At 44.8% G+C, this 21767-nt stretch overlaps 1 protein-coding gene across 13 annotated transcripts; it reads left to right on the top strand.

Annotated features, from left to right (window-relative positions):
• Positions 1–2385: 2385 nt before the first annotated feature.
• VEZF1 (vascular endothelial zinc finger 1) lies at positions 2386–18734 on the top strand. Of its 13 annotated transcripts, XM_024980335.2 has the most exons (9): positions 3154–3311; positions 4819–4913; positions 5234–5341; positions 5896–6116; positions 8042–8736; positions 9500–9563; positions 10586–10787; positions 11944–12096; positions 15347–18734. In XM_024980335.2, exons 4-9 carry the CDS (start codon positions 6111–6113, stop codon positions 15772–15774), a joined length of 1548 nt encoding a protein of 515 aa, XP_024836103.1. In that variant the 5' UTR covers positions 3154–3311; positions 4819–4913; positions 5234–5341; positions 5896–6110; the 3' UTR covers positions 15775–18734.
• Positions 18735–21767: the final 3033 nt, after the last annotated feature.

The following is a 21767-nucleotide window of genomic DNA, read 5'->3' as shown; positions in this document are numbered from 1 at the left end:
TTAGCACCTGTTATATTCCAGGGAATGTTCTAAGCTTTTTATACACATTTCTCCTTCAGTCTACATTTCTCTTTTATCCACAGTCCTATCTGTGAGGTAGGTATTTACTTCGTTCTCATTTTCCAGATGAGGAAATTGAGGCCCTGAAAGATTAAGTTACACGTTATACACATTGGGGCAGAGAAGGTGGGAAAGAACCTGAACAGGGTGGGAAATAAAAACCTGAATTTTATTTGGGTGGATGTAGGCACATGTGGAGAAGGCAATGGCACCCCACTCCAGTACTCTTGCCTGGAAAATCCCATGGACGGAGGAGCCTGGTAGGCTGCAGTCCATGGGGTCGCTAGGAGTGGGACACGACTGAGCGACTTCACTTTCACTTTTCACTTTCATGCACTGGAGAAGGAAATGGCAACCCACTCCAGTGTTCTTGCCTGGAGAATCCCAGGGACAGGGGAGCCTGGTGGGCTGCCATCTATGGGGTCACACAGAGTCGGGCACGACTGAAGTGACTTGGCATAGCATAGCATAGGCACATGTACTTTTCTTTTTTCTTTTGTCTTAGACACCAGGCATTTCAGTTAATCATCATATCTGGAGGTAACACCGCTGATGCACTCACTGAAAGTTGTTTACAATAATCAAGATGAATTTATTATCTTTAGACATTGCTATGTTTTGATTGGGCCTCAGTATGGTCTATGGAAGCAGGCTTGAGGAGAGGGGTTCATTTTGTTTGTAGTTAAAGATTCTGTCTGTCCTAAGGATGGAATCTGATCTTCCTAATTTCATTATATTCTTCAAAACAGTTGGAGCTGATTTTGAGTACTCGTTCCAAACTTTTGGATAGTTTCTTTGGAATATAGCCCAAGATTTAACATTTCATCTGAATTTAAAAGATTGTTCATTTTTCTTTTTAAGGGGAAAGAAAAATCGGAGCAATTGGGAATTCTGGTTTCATCTCATGGGTAGAAAAATGAGCCATTTACCTCAAGAAAAGTGAAACTTCTGAATCCCGCTCTTCCATAATGAGAACTAGACGGTTTTCACTTGACATCTACTTTGTGGTAGTGGGGAACCCCCTCTCCAGAGGTTTTTGAGAAGGATTACTAAAAAGGGTTTTCTAGATTCTGGGGAAAGAAGTTCAAGAGAGTCCAGCAACACTGTCATTAGAAAAATGGTCTTCATCCAGTGCTAGTCTTAGAATCCTGAAGCTTCATTTTCAGCAGTTTGAAAGGCAGCAAAGTAGGAGAGGCTGTACAGGGGAGGAGAAACACTGAGGAGAGATGTAGTACAGAGACCTTGAAGTCAGTGTGTTAAGACAAGAAAGAAGCAGAGACCTGCATTCACTGAATGAAAACCAAAGAATGTGCAGTGTCTCAGGTCAGAGCCAAAAGGTTTTAGTTTACCTAGTTAATTTCTTAGGTTTACATCTTGGTTCTTTCCTTATCTTATATGTATATATAAGCTTAGGCTTCCTGAACCATTTTATTTCTCTTTGCAAAAGAGACTAATGGACATTTTTTAGCAGACGTAAAGGGCCACTGTAGCAGTTTAGCTGGAGTGTAATCAGAAACTATTCATTTTCTGTCCCCTCCTGTCCTAGGCTGACTGGTTCCCTGATGTGTTACCTGCTTCTGCCACTGATTGAAACTGCAGAACTTCTCATTCGTCCCCAAGACTTCCAGTAGGGAATCAGCTCTAAAAGAAACCAGACCAACGTTTGCCAGCCCCTGCATTCTGGTGACTGAGGAGAGGAGAGTGGGCAGCGGGTATACATGTGTAGTGGATGGAAAAGAAACACAGACTGTCAGATTACTATGCCTCTTCAGTTTCTTTTACCAATCAAATTCCACAACCGTATTATTTTTATTGTGTATGTATGGGGGAAACTGAAGATGGTGACCTTGATTAGAATGTGACTTAAGAGGAATAAATGGAGGGGATAAGATAAGAGAGAGTCAATTGTGAAAGATGTTGAAGTCTTGAAATAATGTGACTGAGGATTTTTTTTTAAAACCAGAATTTATTGTAAAAAAACTGAAAGAGCCTGCCCCCTCATTTCCCGCCACAGGAGACTTAACAGGACCGGAGGCAATTGTTTAATAATAGCCTGTCTCTGCTATTCCCAATAGCTACCTCTATGTGAGGAATGGATAGAATACGTTCAGGCCATCATCATGCAAAGCTCCAGTAGCAGTGACGCCTACACGGAAGACTTGGAACTGCAAACAGAGGCCGGGGTCACCTCAGTGACATCTGACGCTGTCCAACCAGAAGTTCGATTTTTGTTTGGGGCGGGGGGTTGGGGGAAGAAGCAGACTGTACTAAAGAACTAAAACAATTTCTTGTCTATAGTGTCTCTTTAAAAAAAATTTTTGGGGGTGGGAGAGGGGGGTGTTAAGTAGAATTTCACATCGTATCTGAAGTTAGGAGGAGGATGGGGAAGCTCAGCCCTTCACCCAAGAATAACCCAGTAATGACACCTCTGCGCGTGGGAAGTGTTTCCTTCTGCACAGGGAGGATCTGAGGCTGCACCCCAGTGGGATTCCCTGCTTGAGCTGGAAGGCCACTCAGAGATGCGTGTTGCGCCAAGAGTGCGGAGGTTTCGCTGGGATGAAATACCAGCCGGGAGAGACACTCCAAGTCGAAGGCGCTTCCTCCAGCTTGGAGGTAGGGGCCGTGCTGCGCAAAGGGGACCGGACAGCCCCGGGACTGCCGCAGCCCGCGCCTTCCGCCGAGGGCCTGCCGGGGACGCGATGCTGCCGGGCGCCGGGCCCGCGTCGCCGCCGCCGGCGCGGCCGTGCCCAGCGAGGCCGCGCCAGACCCTGGCGTCCTCCATGTTCTCTCCCGGGCTCCCCCTGCTCCGGCTGCCTGGGCCGCGGACCGCAGCACCACACACCCCCGCGGGGGGGGACGCCGCGCCCCATCCCCGCCCCCGGCCCCACCCCGGCCCCGCCGCGGGGGCCCCGACCCCACCGCCGGCGGGCACTGGCTGAGCTCCGAGGCCGAGAGCCGGCCGCGGGGCCGCGCGGGAGGGGTCGGGGCCGCCGGGGGCGGCGGCGGCCGGCTCGGGGCTCCCCCCCCGCCCGCGCTCGCCGCGGCGGTGGTGCGTCCCGGAGGTTACCGGAAGTGGCCGCGCTCGGCGCTGCCATGTTGAGGAGCCGCCGCTGCCGCTGCCGCCGCCGCCGCCGCCGCCGCTTTGTTGTCGCCTCCTCCGGCTGAGGAGGCGCCCCGAGCGGGGGGAGTGGGGAGGAGGGGGGTCGGCCGCCGCAGCCATGGAGGCCAACTGGACCGCGTTCCTGTTCCAGGTACTGGGGCCCCCCCGGGGGGGCACGGGGGGGACAGGGGGGCCGGGCCCGGGGCTGGCGGGCGGGCGGGCGGGCGCTCCTCCTCCCTCCCTCCCGGCCCCGCTCTCCGGCCCGGCCTTAATCCCCCTTTGTTTTTCCGCCCGCCCGCCCCGGCGGAGCGGGGCTGCTGAGGGGAAAGGAGGCGGCCTCGCGGGGCGCGGGGGAGAAAGCAGGCCTCGGGGTGACCCCCGGGCCCCCCCAGCACACACACGCACACGCACACACCCTTCGCTCCCGCCCCGGAGGGGAAGGGAGGAGGCCGGCCGCTGTCACCGCCCGCGGCCCGGAGAAAGGAGGGCGCCGGGCCGCTGGAGAGCGCGGTCCGCTTGGCCGCGGCGCGCCGGGCCGGGGCCCACGCCGTGGGGTGAGGGGGTCCCCGGGTCCCACTCAGTCCCCCCTACTTGGTCTGTCTTTCGCTCGTTCTCCGTTCTTTCCGCCTCTCTCTTTTTGTGCGTGTGTTGACTTTCTGACACCCCCCCTCCCCGTCCCTGCGAATAGCGGGTATCCCTGGGCTCCCCGCCACTCCCCCTTCCCGCCGCCCCCCTCGTGTTTACCCAGTTGGGGGTGTTGTGACTGTGTGTCCCCTCCCCAAACTTTTTCACTGGCTTTACGTGTTTTCTCTCGCAAGCCTCTGCCGAGCCTTGGCAGCTGACACCCGCTCCTTCTGTCCAGCTCTCCCGCCGTCCCATTCAGCCCGGGGAATCCCCCAGCCGGGGAGGGGGGGGGGTGGTGCGGGGGGGCCAGGACGCGGGGAGGCCCCACCTTCTCCCGGGGCGCGCTTCTCTCTCGTCCCACCTCGAGCGTCTCCTCCAGCCAAGTGGGGGAGACGGCAAGTGGAGAGAGCAAACAAAGTCCGCTTACAAAGCCCCCAGATGAGTCATTCGTGGGGTGTTGGTCTTCATTTTTTGCAAGAAACTTGAAGGTGACTGTGGCCGATATGTTGGCAGTCCTCTTGTCGGCCCACTTGAGGTGGGGACCCCTATTTAGAAGACCGAGAACTTTTTCTTTTTCTTTTTTTTTCCTCTGCTCCGTTTCTGTTTGCAAACGAAGCACTTGGTGGGCAGTAGTAATGAGCTCACGGGGAAACTTCGGAACCGGAGGCTAGGAAGCTCGTCACTTTAAGTGCGTTCTTCCCGCCTCTTTGAGTTATTTTCCTTCTTTGAATAACTTCGCGAAATCCCAAACGCGTAGCTTGGGTGCTTGAAACCTTTTGTGACTAACCAAGAACGGATGCAGAATTTTCAAAATTAATCCTCCCAGCCCCTGGACCCATCCCAGTGGAGTTAATATAGGGAACTGGATAATTCAAACGTTTCCTATTGTGTAGAGATGGTTTATTGTTTGAAGACATATTCTTTAGAATGTAATTTGCTTTTTAAATAATTGTATTATATTCAGGCTTCTTAAAATTGAGCATACTCAAAATTATGGAATTCACTAACTTGGCCTTTTTCTCATTCTGATCTAGTATTGTTTTAACGTGCTTTGATGCGCTTGATAATGAGATAAGTCAACTTAAAAATGCATTGGAAAAGAAATGATATATAACCAGCTTGCATCCAGGTTGGTGTGAAGGTGGCAAGTGCCCTCTTGAGAAAAAGCTTTCAAACGGTCATTTTAAAATATGGGGTTAATGGGCCACTGAAGTGATTTCCCACATGAGGAATGATTTAGATGTACCGTATTAAACATGCTCTCTCTTAATGGAGATTGGAAGAAATTGAGAGTTCTTTATGTAAAAGAAAACCCCCTAACTGATTTTTTGGAAAACTGTTGAAAAATCTTTTGGAATACTTTTATTATTCTTTTCCTGGGGAAAGCAAATGCCAAGCATTTATTGATCAACTTTTTAATTAGATTTTATATTATTTAATTTTTTTCAGCTATTAAAATCTTTTTTTCCACCTGATGGAGAAGTGTGAAAGCTAATATTTGATCCTGGGCTTGGCAATGTGTGCAGTGATAATTTAGAGCCGAGGACAGTTGAATGGGTAAAGAGAATATTTCAGTCTTTTCTCTGGAAAGGTATGAATAGACTTACTCAGTTCCAGTTTTAAGTAATTTTCACTGGGGAAATGGAGAGGTGGACTCTCTTGTTGTTTCCTGGAGCATCCTGTTGAATTTATATTTTAAAACAATTTTAATACCTGCTTGCTTTCCAGATAACCTGGTGGAAAGTGAAAGCCATAGCTGTTAAAATGTTTGATGGATGATTCTCCCAACAGGACATTCAAGATATGACTCACTGATGCTAATTTCTTTCAGTACAAAATCTTTTACCCTCTGGCACTGGAGATTTCATGGTGCCATATCCTACCACCCTGGGTGATGAAGTAACATTTCTGTTTTGTTTTTGCCAGCCCCATAAGAAAGCTTGGGCAGGGTTTTAAAAAAGAAAAAAAGCTTTGCTATTGAAAGAGATGGGAGATAAATTTTGGTTTGATGATGCTAGTCAAATAAAAGTCTACGCAGAAGTTATATATTTTTAAAAATCACCTAACTGAAGGCAGGCCATGGTTGTTATTTTACTCTGTCTCTTCCCCAGAGAACAAGTTGGGGAAACCCAGTTCCCCTCTTAGAAGGCTTCATATAGAAGTGTGGGGATCCTAGGAATCCTCAGAGAGTGATTCCCGTAGTGGTCGAGGCATTCTACAGCATTTCACCCGAGAAGCAGGGACCTGGTGTGACCCTCGTGTGAGAGTGAGCGTCAGCAATGCTGTAAAAATACTTTATGTTGCCACAGACATCTGAATTGGTAAAATGGCAGTAAGTGCTTTTAGTACTCCCTCGAACTCACGGCTGTTTAGATTGAGAAATGCCTCTGAACACTATAAGTCTGAGCTTTGTCCAGAAGATTTGCGTTTCCTAGTATCTGATCTGATAGCCTTTGAAATTGTGTATCTTGAGCTATCTTCAGCTATTAACCTTTTATATACTATATGGAAGCTTGGGTATCCTACAGCCAGGTTGGAGATGGGGTAAGATTAGAGTCCAAAATCTGTAAAAGTGTCTACTGAGGTCACTTGAGTAGATCCTGAAAATTATAGGAGCTCCCTAAATTAAATTAAAAGTGGACTGTAGTTCAGTATGAACACTAAGTCCAGAAAGAGAACTCATAAGTAAGCACACAAGGAAGATTCAGTCACAATTATTAAATTGAAAATGGTAACTCAGTAATATCTCCTGATGATTTAGGGGAGTCTGGTTCTAGGCTTAGTTAGCTATTGTGCTGCTATCAAGTAAATATGGGGCTGTGTGGTAGATGTTCTTATTCATCAGAAGAGCTGTGTGTGTGTGTGCGTGTGAGTGAGTGTGTCTTGTCTGTCTCCATGGTTTTTTCTCCTTAATGGAGTGAACTGTAGGACTTGGAATTATAGAGTACGAAGGGTAAATAAGTGTCTGGAGTCTCTAAGATGATGGGATGGACCCTTCCAAAGATGTTGTATGCTTAAAATATTTGGAACTCTTACCTCTGAGTGCATATATCCTTTTAGGATTATAAAACTCAAGCATAGGGGCTCAGGGTTACTGTCAAGAGTTTCAAAATTTATGTTGATCGAGTACAACATATTAGGAAGAACTATTTCAGGAATTTTTTTTCCCATCATTTCCTAAATGTCTATCAGTATGGAGGTATGGACAGTTTTGGAACAATCAAATCCAAGAGAGTAATTGCTCATAAATACCAAGAACCTGATCCACAATGAAATGTTGGTTTCAGTGCAGCTAAAGGAAATTTCCAAACAGTGTCCAGCCCCCAGTTTTGGAGGAGTGGAAAGCACTTTATAACAGCAAATATCCGATACTTTAACAGGACTTAAAACCACTAGAGGAGAAGGAAATGGCAACCCACTCCAGTGTTTTTGCCTGGAGAATCCCAGGGATGGTGGAGCCTGGTGGGCTGCCGTCCATGGGGTCGCACAGAGTCGGACACGACTGAAGCTACTTAGCAGCCGCAGAACCACTAAAAGTAGATGAAAATGAAAGGAATTTAAATTATTTATATCTTGTTTTCTCTTACTAGTTTGAGTTTAGGGTTTGAACTAGTGTTGCTGAAGGATGAGGTGAAATGAACTGAAAAACAACTGGCAGGTGTCTGCTGGGGGCTGCCTTCACAGATACCTTCAGGTTTCATTTCAGCTAAATCTTTTAGTAGAACTAAGTGAAAACCTCAAAAGTAAACTTAACAGCTAGCATGTATATTCAGAGAACTAGTGCCTGTCTTTTCCTAGGTAAAATAAACAAGTAGATGATAATATGTCTGTATGTGTATGTGTGTGAGTGTGTGGTTTGTGCATCACTGCAGTAAGGTGCTGTTAAAGACTTAGTCTGAAGTGTAATTTTTTTGACAAGTTATTTAAACTTGGTTTAAGCACTGACAGACTAACGCAAACTGATTTCGTCAGCTGGTATGTCCCTTATGAACCAGGGTGGTGTGTAGTTTAGTCAGCTATTTGAAAGCAAGATCACTGTCAGCAACTTATTTGCAAAAGTTTTGTGTCTGTGCAGTGATTTTAAATGCTTTGTAATGGGAGCTCTGAGAGTAGCTAGGTAGTTGCTGGATCTCTGCCGCAGAGAGTAGCTTACAGGGTCATTGATTGTTTCTTCTGGTCTCTGTTGTCTGAAGTATGTTGTATTTTGAGGGTCGTTGCGAGAGGCCAAGTTTCTGAAGTGTGAATGTTTGATTTTAGGCCCATGAAGCCTCCCATCACCAGCAGCAGGCAGCACAGAACAGTTTGCTGCCCCTTCTGAGCTCTGCTGTGGAGCCCCCTGATCAGAAACCATTGCTTCCAATACCGATAACTCAGAAACCTCAGGCTGCTCCAGAAACATTAAAGGATGCCATTGGGATTAAGAAAGAAAAGCCCAAAACTTCCTTTGTGTGCACTTACTGCAGTAAAGCTTTCAGGGACAGCTATCACCTGAGGCGCCACGAGTCCTGCCACACAGGCATCAAGCTGGTGTCCCGGCCAAAGAAAACCCCCACCACGGTGGTTCCCCTCATCTCCACCATCGCTGGGGACAGCAGCCGAACTTCGCTGGTCTCAACCATCGCAGGCATCTTGTCCACAGTCACTACATCTTCCTCGGGCACCAACCCCAGCAGCAGCGCCAGCAGCACAGCTATGCCCGTGACCCAGTCTGTCAAGAAACCCAGTAAGCCTGTCAAGAAGAACCACGCATGTGAGATGTGTGGGAAGGCCTTCCGAGACGTGTACCACCTCAACCGGCACAAGCTCTCCCATTCGGACGAAAAGCCCTTCGAGTGTCCTATTTGCAATCAGCGCTTCAAGAGAAAGGACCGCATGACGTACCACGTGAGGTCTCACGAAGGCGGCATCACCAAGCCCTATACCTGCAGCGTGTGTGGGAAAGGCTTCTCCAGGTAGTCGCTTTGCTTTGTTTCTTTGGTTGTTTTTTTTCCTATTATGGTATCAGTACAATCTCTAGATCTAGAATGTTTATGTGAGGTTAGATATGTGCAGGCCTGCCTTATTAGAGGAGATTGGTGACAGATAAAGTATTATACCTCCAGGGCTAATTCCAGTTAGGTGTGGTTGACAAGTGTGACATAGGGATTAACTAATTATTTCATTTAAGAAGTGCCTTGGTGGACTCAGGCCTTTATTCAGCACATCAATACTTCTTATCACTGCAGAACCAGTGCTTTTCAGTTCAGTGGGTGACTGGTCATGAGGTTCACTGCACAAATCAAGGAAACATATCCTGGAAGTTGGGACGACCTTGGATACTCTTAAAACTTTTAAGAGAGCGTGTTTTTCCATTTCTCTGTGGTTACTAACATTTCACTAATTTTCATTTGTAAAGGCTTTTTAAAGTTAATATTAATAGCAGTTGTCTCTGGCAAGTGTTAGTAAATTTTGGGTATTCTGTAACTGTAAAGAGTCAAGACCTAGAATGATTTGATGTTGACTAGAAGAGAAAATTAACAAGTAAAGGACTAAGACTTTTGTTTATGGTAAGAGAGGTAAGGAGGCTTGCACTGGGGGATGGGGGAGTTGGTAATTCTGCTAGCTTTCTTTAAAATGCCCCCCACCCGTATCTGCCAAGCATGTAAACATCCCAGTAAGTAGCATTTCTCTATGTGTGTTCCATTACATCTTCTGTTGAAACTCTCTCTTTCACAGGCCTGACCACTTAAGCTGTCACGTAAAACATGTCCATTCAACAGAAAGACCCTTCAAATGCCAAGTAAGAGTTAAAATGACTTATCCTTAGTGTAGCACTTAATGCACATTATCCAGAAGGTCTGAGCCAATCAAATCTCACCATTCTTGAGTAGTCTTAAAATCACTGACTTGAGTAAATGTGGTCCTTTTGAATTCTAGTTTTATAAAACATAAATGACAGCTTCAATTTCTGGGAGGCAAGATCATTTAAAAATGTAACTAAATGTTGTTTTTGTTAAGCTACATTTCCTTTTTCTTGGGCAGCAGTGTTTAGTTATAAGAAAAAAATGTATTGTCTTGCAAAGGTCACTGTGTATTTGAAATGAATGAAGTGCTTTAAATTAATTTCTGGGCTGATGGTTGAGGTGGTTTTAACTATAATAGAAGAAAATGGGAATGTTTTCCCAAATGTAACCACTTACTGGATTTTTGTCTGCTATTGCCACATTGGAGCATTTTTAATGACATAAATTGTGGTAATGAAAAGTTTAAGAATCTTAATGAAACGACTGTGTTAGGTGTCAGTAATTCTGTTTTTACGCAGAAAGTCTTTTTGTGCTCCTTTTAGTTAAATTTGTTAATAACTGATTTTATTAAGTAAATGATATGAATTCTAAGAAAAATCCAATTGGAGGAAGGAGACTAGTGTCATTGAGTGAGTACCTGCTATGAGGCCGTGGGCCAGGCTCTTAATCTACCAGTAATTTTGTGAGGTAGGTATTACCTTCATTTTACAGATGAAGTAAATTATAGGTTAGCTAGCTTGCTGAGCATTACACTGTTTAGTGAGATAGGAAGCTGGATTTAAATCCAAGATTGACTTGCTCTACAGCTCACATCTTTTCACTACTCGTTTGATATTTTTTTCTTTCCCTCAAAATGTAAGAGTCCAAAATTGACCAGGTGTTTTGAGTACAGTTTTATGTCAGACATGCAATTAAAATCCAGCTGATTCAGTCTGCTTGCTTACCTGGGTAGGGTAATACCTTAGAATATAACGTACTTTAAAATGAGTAGAACAGGATAGTCTATATTTAAAAAAAGTTTTCCTCCCTCATGCAGACATGCACTGCTGCCTTTGCCACCAAAGACAGGCTGCGGACGCACATGGTGCGCCACGAAGGCAAGGTGTCCTGTAACATCTGCGGGAAGCTCCTGAGCGCAGCGTACATCACCAGCCATCTGAAGACGCACGGGCAGAGCCAAAGCATCAACTGTAACACGTGCAAACAGGGCATCAGTAAAAGTAGGCAGCGCCTTGGCTCGCATTTCTTGTTCTGTTGCAGATCGATGGGAGTATAGGTTTTTTTTCCCATAATATATTGAAGATATTTTCACTTGGGTTCTCAGGACTGTATTAATATTCATCTTGTTTCCTCCTGTCACTAAAGTACACAAGTACGCATCAGCGGAGAGTGTACGTTAGTGTTGGAAATAGGCTTAACGTGCATGTGTACAGACAACACTGATAAACTCTCCACTGATTCTGCCTTTACTCCTGCACCGTCTACTAATAATACCCATGTTCGAGGAGCACAGTTTCCCTGCGGCTGTTTTTCAGTGTGTTCCTTCTTTCGGAGTTTGAATAGAAAGCTTTAGTGTGTGAGAATTGTGGCAGAAGTGCCTCCTAACTCCTGATTACATTAATAGCGTGTCCTCAATAACCTAAAGATAAAAGCAGTGTTAAATAATTTTACTTTCCAAACCCAAATCTATACAGAAAAGGGATATCATATCCCTTGGAATGTTTAAATGCTTTGCTTACCTTAAATTCAGAGCCGAAGATAGACTCTTCCACGGACCTGTGGATAAAATTCAGTACTTGCATTTACCCAGGCTTTTTCTTTAAGATCTCCCTAACCACCAGAAGAAAGTGTTTTCCTAATTCTGTATTCTGTTATATGTGTGCTTTATGTGGCAGAAACATCAAATTCTCAAAATAGCTGGCCAAAAGTGAATAGGAAAGAATGTTAATGTGTTTTAATGTCATTTGTTTTTGCGTCTTTGTAAGTATGTTGGGTTTATTATCTAGCATGTCAAACTTTGTTAATGTACATTATTGTGGTAAATAGCTTAAGTATATTAGATATTTTGATGAGCGTTAATTATTCCATGCTAATATTACCCAAGTTCGATTTTGAAAGATACTTGGTTTTTAATGTAGCAAAGAATTCTTTTATATTGATTTTCCCTAGCTTTCTGGATTTTTTTTTTATTAATTTATCTATTTTGACCAATAGAGACATAGCTGCACAAAAGGTGTACTAGAGTAAAAAAAGTTATTGGGTCAGATGATAAAGATCATGGAGGCGTGAGGACTCAAGGTATCTAAGTTTTGGATTTTGGAAAAGTAGCCCACGCTTTTTCAGGGTAAATACGGTGTTTCTGGTTTGTCTTTGGAGTAGCGTGCATGAGTGAAGAGACCAGCAACCAGAAGCAGCAGCAGCAGCAACAGCAGCAGCAGCAGCAGCAGCAACAACATGTGACAAGCTGGCCAGGGAAGCAGGTAGAGACATTGAGACTGTGGGAAGAAGCTGTCAAAGCGAGAAAGAAAGGTAAGATGAGGTGTCCAGTGCCCGCAGCGTGGCTAGAAAAGTGTTTGCATCTAGTGTATGCCAAGTAGCAAAGGAAAATAGCCACAGCTCAGAGAGTCCTGCTTTATGGAAACACTTTATGGAGATACTCTATGCTGGGAAGTATCCGGTTGAGTTACTAGCCGCAAAGCTTCTAAGCTTCTGGATAAAGTTTTCTTTTTCCTAGGAAATAAAAATTCTCAGTACTTCTTATGTTCTTTCTTTTGATTTACTTTTCCTTACAAATTTGGAGCCACATTTGGTACTTTGCTGTATACGCTCAGAGTTCCTTTTTATGTTCTTTTTATGTCAGCCTCCATGTATTAAAGGCTCCTTTTTTTTTTGTTTCTAAAATATTCTCCCTCTTAGAGGTAGATGAACTATCCTTCTGTGTACATAAGTTTGTTTTCTTACAACTGTGCTATTTTCTGCTTTTCAGAGTTGTTTCTGAATTGTATTATTTTGTATGTGCTTCAGACTCTGTAACGCCAGTGTCTTTTCTCTCAGTCTCACCCTTAATTTCTTTCAGTCTGTCACTGGGGCTGGCGTTAGCTTAACGTGTGTACTTCAGTTGATAGTGACTTGACTGTAATTGTTACTGAAATTTTGAGAATGGTTTGCTTTTCTCTTATATATATCTTATAAAGAAGCAGTTGGAGTATCAGTTTTCAACACAGCTTTTTAACTTAGTAGCTGTAGCTTTGGTTGTGCAGCCATTTCAGTTAAATCATTTGGTCAGAGTATCATCAGCCACAGGACAGAGTCCTCAGTTCCTTTCTCCTCCCTCTCCCTTGTCGTGTCTTATTTTAAATTCCTGAGGAATCCCCTGCATGTGGGCTCTGCGGAATCCCTCTGCTGTGTAGCTTCTTCTGTCCTCTGCTTTCATGTAGTGCAGCTATTCCCTTCCTCTCGGATCCCTTCTGAGCAGCCTGTGCTTGGATAAAGATAAAAGGAATAGCATTCTTTTTCATGCATCAGCTGGCATTGGCGGGCTTCCCTGGTGGCTCAGAGGTGAAGCATCTGCCTGTAATGTAGGAGACACAGGAGACACGGGTTCAATCCCTGGGTCAGGAACATCCCCTGGAGGAGGACATTTTTACCTGGACAGTCCCGTGGACAGAGAGGAGCCTAGTGGGCTACAGTCCATAGGGTCGTAAAGAGTCGGACACGACTGAAGTGACTTAGCACGCACTGGCATTGGAGGAAAAGAAGGGAGCAGTTCAGATAGGCTTTCCACTTGGTGCTGCTTACTCCTGTCTTCCAAATGAATATTGTCATTTTGATAAAATGTTTTGTGATAGAAGGAGTGGAGAATGGCGGATAGAGGAGAAAAATGTATATATGTGTATATGCCATGGTAATTGCATAGTGGGTTGAAAACATATTATGAAGGATATTTTACTCAGAGAAGAAGTAAAAGTGGTTAAATTACAGAAAAGGACAGGGTTAGTTTCAAAAGAAGCATGGTAGGGGAGGCAGGGAGATGGTGGACGGGGAAGTGGAAATCCACGGGCTCCAGCAGGAGGAGAATGTTTTCAGCAGTGCTACCATCACCTCAAAAATGAGTTGGTTTCTGCCTCATTCTTTCTTTCTTTCTGCACTCTTCTGTTTGGTATTGTATTTCAGTGTGCTTGCATAATAAGACTCAGTTGTTTAGCTCATCTTCTGATCTCCATGAAACAAAATGCTATTATAGTCCCATTTGTAACGTGAATCTCTTTGGAAATGGCCACTGGTGTTAGAATCTTCTGTGTTCATGTGAGTAAATGTCACATTTTGGGGAGAAGAGACTCCTGACCTGAAAACCTGAACTTGAATCAGCACGTCACTTTTAAATATTGGGTTTAAATAAGTTTCCAAACGTGGATGACAATCAGATCATCATTTCAGGGGCTTCTTAGATGTATAGATTTCCCAGGTTCTGTCTAAATCTCAAGATTGAACTTCTTGGGGAGCAGTTTTGTTTTTTTTTTTTTTTTTAAAGTGCTCCCTAGGTAAATGATTGTGATCATCAGCCAGGTTTGGGAATCCCTGACAAGGAGTGTGGAGCAGTGCCAAGGGTACATCATGCTCATCAAGGAAGTGCTGCTCATTGACTCAAGGGTCCACCTGAGACGATTTGAGCCAATGTGGCATACGGGCAGACCTCCATCTTTAGTCTCAAATGCATTTCGACAACCAAGTCACAGCACCCCCATCCATCATCTTACTGCTCTTTGCTGACACGCCAGCAGATGATGCTGAATTTTGGTTGAGGGGTGGAGTAGGGGGGTGTCACCCCAGAGGAAAGTTTTCCTTAAGAAGTGCTCAGGCTTTGCTGATGACAAGGACCACAATCCCCAGCTCACTGCAGGGTCTGCTAGCCTCGCTAGTCCCCTTTGGTATGGTTGGTGGTTTGTCTTATGTATAGTTAAATGACACTAGGGGTGAAGTAGGTGATTGTGTCAGTTTCAGAAAGAGAAAAATGAGAGGGGAGGAGAACATAAGCCTACTGAGGGATGCTTGTTCTTTCTTAACGTCATTGATAACTGCAAGCAGAAACAACAGGGTTATTTAAAATGATTTGTCTAAGACTGAAATAAACAGATGATTATTGAAATAGCTTGTTTTTCCGTCCCTATCTAATGGATTTTTAAAACCTTAACAGAATGTGGCTTCACCTCTGAGAAAGCTTTAGAGTACATAGCATCGAGAACACACCTCTCTCTGCTAGTTACGTGTGCCTTATTAGAAGGTTTTTCCAATTATCCGTTGTGTAACCATCAGCCCAGCTCTGTGTAAGCAGGCTCTTCTAGCCTGGCCTGCGGGTGCCGGGCTCTTCCCTGGAAAGTCTGTAGAACTCAGCGGAGCCGCATGAAGCATAGTGATAATACTTAGCACTACTCGATACCTCTGCCTTGCAGAGTGCCTTGCAGAAATGACCTGATCTTCCAGCGTCATTGTGAGGTAGGCAAGTACATCTAAACTGGGAACCAAAAGCGCCAAGGCTAAGCCAGTTTCCTCAGTCCTTGTGGAAGGCCCAGCGTCGGAAAAGAGAACTGCCCTCACGCTGGGATTCCTGGCCCCCAATTTTGTGCTCAGAGGGAGCCTCCTTTCCAGTTGACCATGGGGTAGAAAACTGTAATTTAACTTATTAAATGTTTGTCCTTTTTAATTAAAAGAAGTTGATTCAGAAACTGAATTGTGTTCACTGTGTTTAGAGTCTAAAGGCCCTTTTGTCTTCTTCTTTTAGAAGCTGCTAACCTGTGCCAAACCTCCACGGCTGCTACGACACCTGTGACTCTCACTACTCCATTCAATATAACGTCCTCTGTGTCGTCTGGGACTATGTCAAACCCAGTCACAGTGGCAGCTGCAATGAGCATGAGAAGCCCAGTCAATGTTTCGAGCGCTGTTAACATAACCAGCCCAATGAACATCGGGCATCCCGTGACTATAACCAGTCCATTATCCATGACCTCTCCTTTAACACTCACTACCCCCGTCAACCTGCCCACCCCCGTCACTGCCCCGGTGAACATAGCACACCCTGTCACCATCACGTCTCCAATGAACCTGCCCACGCCTATGACGTTAGCTGCCCCTCTCAATATAGCAATGAGACCTGTAGAGAGCATGCCTTTCTTACCCCAAGCTTTGCCTACATCACCACCTTGGTAAACAGTGTTATAAAATCAGAATATGGGATAAAGTAAATATTTACCAGCAACTTACTTTTAGTTTATTAAAGCAAAAAGTAAACCATGAAATTGGGAGATTTTATTAGTTAATAATAGTGTAGTAGCATTTTTCTCCGATTTGGCTGGGATTGTTCAAAGTAGGGTATGTATGTCACTTACCATTGGACCACTTTAGTTTAATCAGAAATGCCTTTTAGCTGACAGCATTGCTTAAACAGGATAGTAGTTGGCAAGATGAAACGTCAGAATTAAAACCAATCATAAAAAAGCAAAATCCATGTCAAAATAAAACAGCATTACTGTTTCTCATCCCAAGAAATCATTTTATTCTAAACACTAGCAGAGCTCTTCTCCCGATATGAACAAGGTGGATGGCTGATTTTAACCTGAAGTTCTAAATCCATGGATTGAGAGCTAGTGTAGAATTGTCTGTGTTTGTTTTTATGAGTAAATACATGCATTGTCATAATAAAATGCATTTCAGAGAATATGCATTTTACCTTTGGGAATATGTTAATTTCAGGCAGCATTCCCTATGGGAAAGGTGATACCAGCTCTGATATGCAAAGCATATGATAATTTATCATTCTAACTTCAACATATAATAGGGATTGTGACCTGATATTTGGAGATGTAAATATTGCTCAGCATACTAATCCTGATGAAATACAGCATTGTAGTTGACTTTTTTTTAAAAATTAAAAAAAACAAAAACAAAATATACACATTGTGTTTTGGTAAGAAAAGGCCGCAACTGGCAGAGGAGAAGTCAGGTGTGCGGACAGGCAGACTCCTAACAAACGGATGCCAGCGGGACTCCTGTTCAGGGGTCACGGAGTACTTCGAAACAGTTAAAATGTATTTGCTTTAAATTGGAAGACGCTGGAGGCACTGGGATGTGATATGCCCCTCTCTCTCCCAATCAGAGCCTGTTGATGTTTCAACAGGGAAAGATGTGTTAGTTGCTCACTAGAGTTTATGTCTTATATTAAATTGTATACAGTTTTTATTCTAACCACTAACTAGGTAGTATGCCCCTTCAGAACAAGCAGAGTCTTTTTTTTTTTTTTTAATTTCACCTTCCGTTTCTTAATCAAGTATTGTGCAGATTTGTTCAACTTTGTAAATACGGACATCACTTTTTTTTTCCTTTGAGAAAACACTTGTATCAGCTTTGTGGGGTTTTCAGGGAGACAGCTGTCTGCACTCCCTGCAGAAACCCAGCAATGATTGTGCACGTTAAGACATGTGCTTTTTATTTCTTAGCAGGATGTTTTTATCTCTGTACATAAAGTAGAAACCAAAAGCTAGGGAAACAGATACTCTCCACCATCATGCCAGACATTAATGTTTTTAAAGCATTGTGTTTTTTAAAAAAATTACTAAAACCAAGATGCTGTGATTTTTATTTTTTTAAGTTGCAATATGTTTTTGGTTTTTTCCCTTTTTTAATCTTGCAGTTAAGAGAAATGGACATTAGTTGTGTTAATCTTGCAAACTGTTTGCAGGACTGACTATCAAACTGGATGACTTCCATTTATGCCCCACTGTGTCAGTTCAAGCATCAAAATACCTTGCGTCTGAGGCAGACTTCCTACATCAGGGACAGGTATCTGTGTGTCATTATACAAAGCAGTTCGAGGGGGTTGAACTACGTAGTGAAAAAATAAAATAAATAGTACTTAGTGTAAAATAATTTTATAAATGATCTTTTGTACTTTAGGACATTAAATTGTACAACTTTTGTATATATAAAAGCTTAGGAACTTTCTGTTTAGCAGGAAGGCAACACATTCCTACACTTTTAATGTATATGTTTGTTATAATGTCCATGTAAACATGCCCTCTGTTTGTGCCTTTTAATTAGTTTGTCTCAATAAACAAAATGTAGAGAAAAATATGTAGCTATGACTTTGTTACAACTGTTCCTATCCACAGTACCAAGATGGTTTGTTTTTAATATGTAGAGCATTATGTGTGGACTACTGGAAGGACTCATGTAGGGAAGGCCCACGCACGGCCCTGCTGAGGCCTGGATTGGGCAGATAGTGGCCACATTTGGAGGAAGCCCATGTATCCTGGCACGCAGCCCCAGGATGGGGTTCTGGCTCTGCTTAATGGGCCGTGTCGTCTCTCTCTGACTGAGCAGGCAATCCAGTCCTCCAGGATGGACACAGCCCGGCTTCCTCCACAATGGCCCAAGGAGCAGTCCTCAGTGGGGGCAGGTGTGGACCCTACCCCCAGGCTAGAGTGTGGTCGTCAGAACCCTGAAAGTATTAGTTCTTTAAAAAAAAAAAAAAAAAGATATATACTAGAATGATTGCTTTATCACTTCATTGTATAATAAACAGGAGTGAGACTTCATTGTATGACTTCAGTTAAAATGCTATTTTGTATGCATCCTTTATCCACTCAAGCTTGTCTGCAATAGTAAAGCCACGTCGTGTCTTCTTTTGGGAGGGAGAGTTGGCAGGATGGAGGTGGCAGTGGGCAGCTGAAATGGGGGCGGGGGTGGGGGGCTCCAAAGTCGGTTGTGGTGAAATTCTCCTGTCTTGAAACTGGAATTGAGTTTTGATGCTGATGAACTGATTCAACCAAGTGTTGAAGGCACGACGGCCATCGCTCACAAAAAAGCAGAGTTTGTTTTTCTCTTCTGGTTGTAACCTGGTTAAGAGCGTCCCCTTTATCAGATTGGCAGCTAAAGAGTTGTATTAGATAATCCTCAAATCTGACATCCAGCCTGTTACGCTCTACGGCTCGCTTCTTGGCCTGCATTTTGCCTTTTATTGTATCCATTTCCCTCCTAAGGTGTGCTCCTAAACAAAGGTTTCTATGTAAGCAGATGGATGATTTTTCCTGTCAATACCAGCACTGTATTACTAACATGCAAAAACTGCAGATTTATTTTGACAAATTAAAGTTAACCAGTCACAAATGTTATGATGGATTGCTTAATACCTCAGAAGCTTCACCAGTTCACCATGATGATAGAGAAATTGAAGCACTTCTCCAGGTGTACACATCTTGATACTGGGCGGCAGAGAGAGGGAAGGACTAGTGACCCCTGGGCCGAGAGGGTGGGGCTGCACCAGGCTGGCTGCGGGAACACTACTCCCCACCAGTCAGCTGAAGTAAAGTAAACCCAGAGAAGATGGTTTTAAAACTTTTTTTTTCTTATGCTCTAAATCCAGCTGCTTTACCTGAAGGGGGTTTTAGGTTGGGTTGCCTAATCACTTGTGTTCCACGAGGTTCATCAGATGTCTACTGAGTGCGAACAATGTGCCAGGCACTGTTAGGCAGTAAAGGGCATAATACAAAGATGTAAAACTGGTGGCTGCCTCCAAGAAGGCTGTTAAGAGACAGAACGCCATGTTCCCAAGTGGCAGTATCTCCAGACAGCAGATCAAGATGCATCTGACACCATTTAATAAAAAGCTTTGGATACCTACATTTGTTTTGTATACGATTGAGGCTTTCCAAACTTCTTCTGATCATCGATTTTAGTCTCTTTATTGACCCAGTGAAAACAGCTGGAGCTTACGTTGCTTTTGTTTGGAATGGGAAGTGTCATTTCACTGAGTTGCTAGTTAACAGTGCTTACTGTCCAGGTGTTTCTGCTCTTCTCAGGGAGTCCTGCAGTTTGGTCCTCTCTGAAGAGACTTGGATTCAGGAGGTTTTCCCTATAGTATCCTCAAGTAACATTGGACTAAAGGACAGTCCAATGTGTTCATGAATTACCATTGAACTTTCCCCTCCCAACCCTAATAAAATCTGGCCTTCAGCTGTGCACTCTCTCCGTTTCCTCCTTAAAGAGTCCTGTAGCCTGAAAGAAGGCGATTTGTCCCCATCTGGGCCTATAAATCTCCCCCACAGCTGATCTGACCCTGGCAGATTACTGGATAATCTCCTTCCCCCCCTACCCTCCCGTCCTGTAAAAAAGGGGAGCCAGACCTCAGTGTGTTATGGTTCAGGGCTGAATACTGACTGAGCTTGTGCACTGATCTGGACTACAGCTTCTCTTGGCTGCTCACTTTCAGGCAGTCGAAGGTCCACGTAGTTCCCAAGAAAGAAATGGAGGGAGGGTTAGGGCTCTGCTTCGGGTCTGTGTGTGGTTAGCAGTCTGCTGGGACCACCCCACCAAGGGGTGGCTAGTCAGTTTTCGCCTTCCCAAGACAGGCTCTTGACTCATATCTTGGCCCTGGACCCTGAGGGTCAAGTACTCTTTCTTCCTTTATAAAACCTTGCCTGTCATGCTAAGGGAATGGATTTTCACACTTCAGATTCTGTATCACCTCTGACTTGCATCATAACGTCAGGAATTTTCTTCATCCCCGATGATCTTTAACTTGATATCCCACCTCCTTCCCAATCCTTAAACACCTCTTTGAAGAGTACAAAGAAGAACTTGAAGTCACTTACTGGAGTGAATCCTTTCTGCCCACCGTGCAGGAAGAATTGTGTGGAGTGTCTCTAAGTTTACATTGTTTATGGAATTTTCTCAAAGTGAGGTCCACCTGCATTTGGCTGTGTCAGCCCTTCCACCTGAATGTCATTTTTCCCCTCAGTGCATCTGTAAAGAGCCTGGGTAAGAATTAGTAGGCTAGTGATAGACATTTGAGGACACCATTCTCTTCTGCCAGGGAGTGACTTGGCACAGCCGCTGGAGAGGATGAGAAGACCAAGGGGAAGGGAAAGAACATGTCCTTCTGGTGACTGTGCAGCGGCTCTGGCAGTCATTGCCTGGGTCCCAGGCTGGGAGCAGACGTGCCAGTTCCAGAGACTGCTTGTGCAGAGGGGAGCCAGCCCCGGAGACGAATGGGAAGCTAAATGTTGGTCAACCTTGTGGGCCACCAAAGCCACCACAGTTCTTATAGAGTCAGCCTAGATCCACTAGAGATCAGGCTCCAAAGAGCCTGGATCCTCAAGGCCTTTGCTCCCGAGCCAAGAAATTCCTAGCTTTGTTAGTGGTGGGAACAGAGCCAGAGGGAAATCAGCTTTGCTTATGAGGTGAGGGAGAGAAGGGAAACTGGGAACTTGGAGGTTAGAATGAGGCCCAGGGAAGGGAGAGAGAGAGAGTTTGGAGAAAATGCCCTGTGCTTCCTGTGGTGTGCCCCCCCACCCCCACCCCGCCCTTCCCTCTCCATGCGTCTGCCTTGGGCTGGACGTGATTCCTCAGAGGGCCTGAGACAGGCTGTGAGGCCAAACCCGCTGTGCCGATCTCAGCTCCAGTCAAGGGGCAGAAAAGAAGACATGCTCTTCTTGGTCAGAAAAAGGACAAAATCAGTAGCTGAAGAAAGAGGCAAGATTCAGATGATTTGTAGGGAATTCCTCCTGTGGTGGGCACTCAGGAGCCACTTCCAGCTGAGGAGGTAGGGAGCCCCCTTCCTGGAATCCCAGAGCTTCATCTCAGAAGCGCAGGCCTTGACTCCAGGGTGGCCTGCCCCATGCAAGGGAAGTCCTGCCAGTGTGTCAACACCAGAAACTTTGTGGCTGTCAAGGAGGTCTGAGGAAGAAAACCGGGGAGAGGGTGGCGCTGTGGAAAGAGGAAGGAGGAGAATCTTTGTATATTCTGTCCCTTAGGCCTAGAATGTCCTCCCACAAGCAGCCCGCCAACGCATGTGCTCTGTCATGAACCCCTGGATATTCTGCAAATCTAATGTTTCTCCCCGCGAAACCTTCCCTGTAACTTTTATTTAGACACTTGGTTCATTCCTCCTTGGTATAACAGGAGGAGTTGGGAGATATCCAAATAAAGTGGAGGTAGTCCAGAGCTCCACAGAAGGGAGGCTAGTTCTAAAGTCGGACTATATATTCCAGAAATTTTGCCATACCCCCTAAACCTCTGGTTCCAAATCTGTGGGACCATGGCACCCTGCTGCCGACTTGCCCTTGTGTATCAGTGGGTCCCAGTGTTTAGGAAGCCTGAAACAACAAGGCGCTGTGAACACCAAGCCCGGAAACAGCAGCCACAGG

The sequence above is a fragment of the Bos taurus genome, chromosome 19 (genome assembly GCF_002263795.3).
Source record: "Bos taurus isolate L1 Dominette 01449 registration number 42190680 breed Hereford chromosome 19, ARS-UCD2.0, whole genome shotgun sequence".
Taxonomy (NCBI): domain Eukaryota; kingdom Metazoa; phylum Chordata; class Mammalia; order Artiodactyla; family Bovidae; genus Bos; species Bos taurus.
This window is presented reverse-complemented; position numbering and strand designations above follow the sequence as displayed.

Excerpts from the sequence above, each read along its gene's own strand:
- VEZF1 (XM_059878178.1), top strand. The coding sequence starts at position 2,617 with ATGAAATACCAGCCGGGAGAGACACTCCAAGTCGAAGGCGCTTCCTCC. Across the intron at positions 2,674-8,041 it reads GCGCTTCCTCCAGCTTGGAG|GCCCATGAAGCCTCCCATCA; the intron begins GTAGGGGCCGTG and ends GTTTGATTTTAG. Across the intron at positions 12,097-15,346 it reads TGTCAAAGCGAGAAAGAAAG|AAGCTGCTAACCTGTGCCAA; the intron begins GTAAGATGAGGT and ends TTCTTCTTTTAG.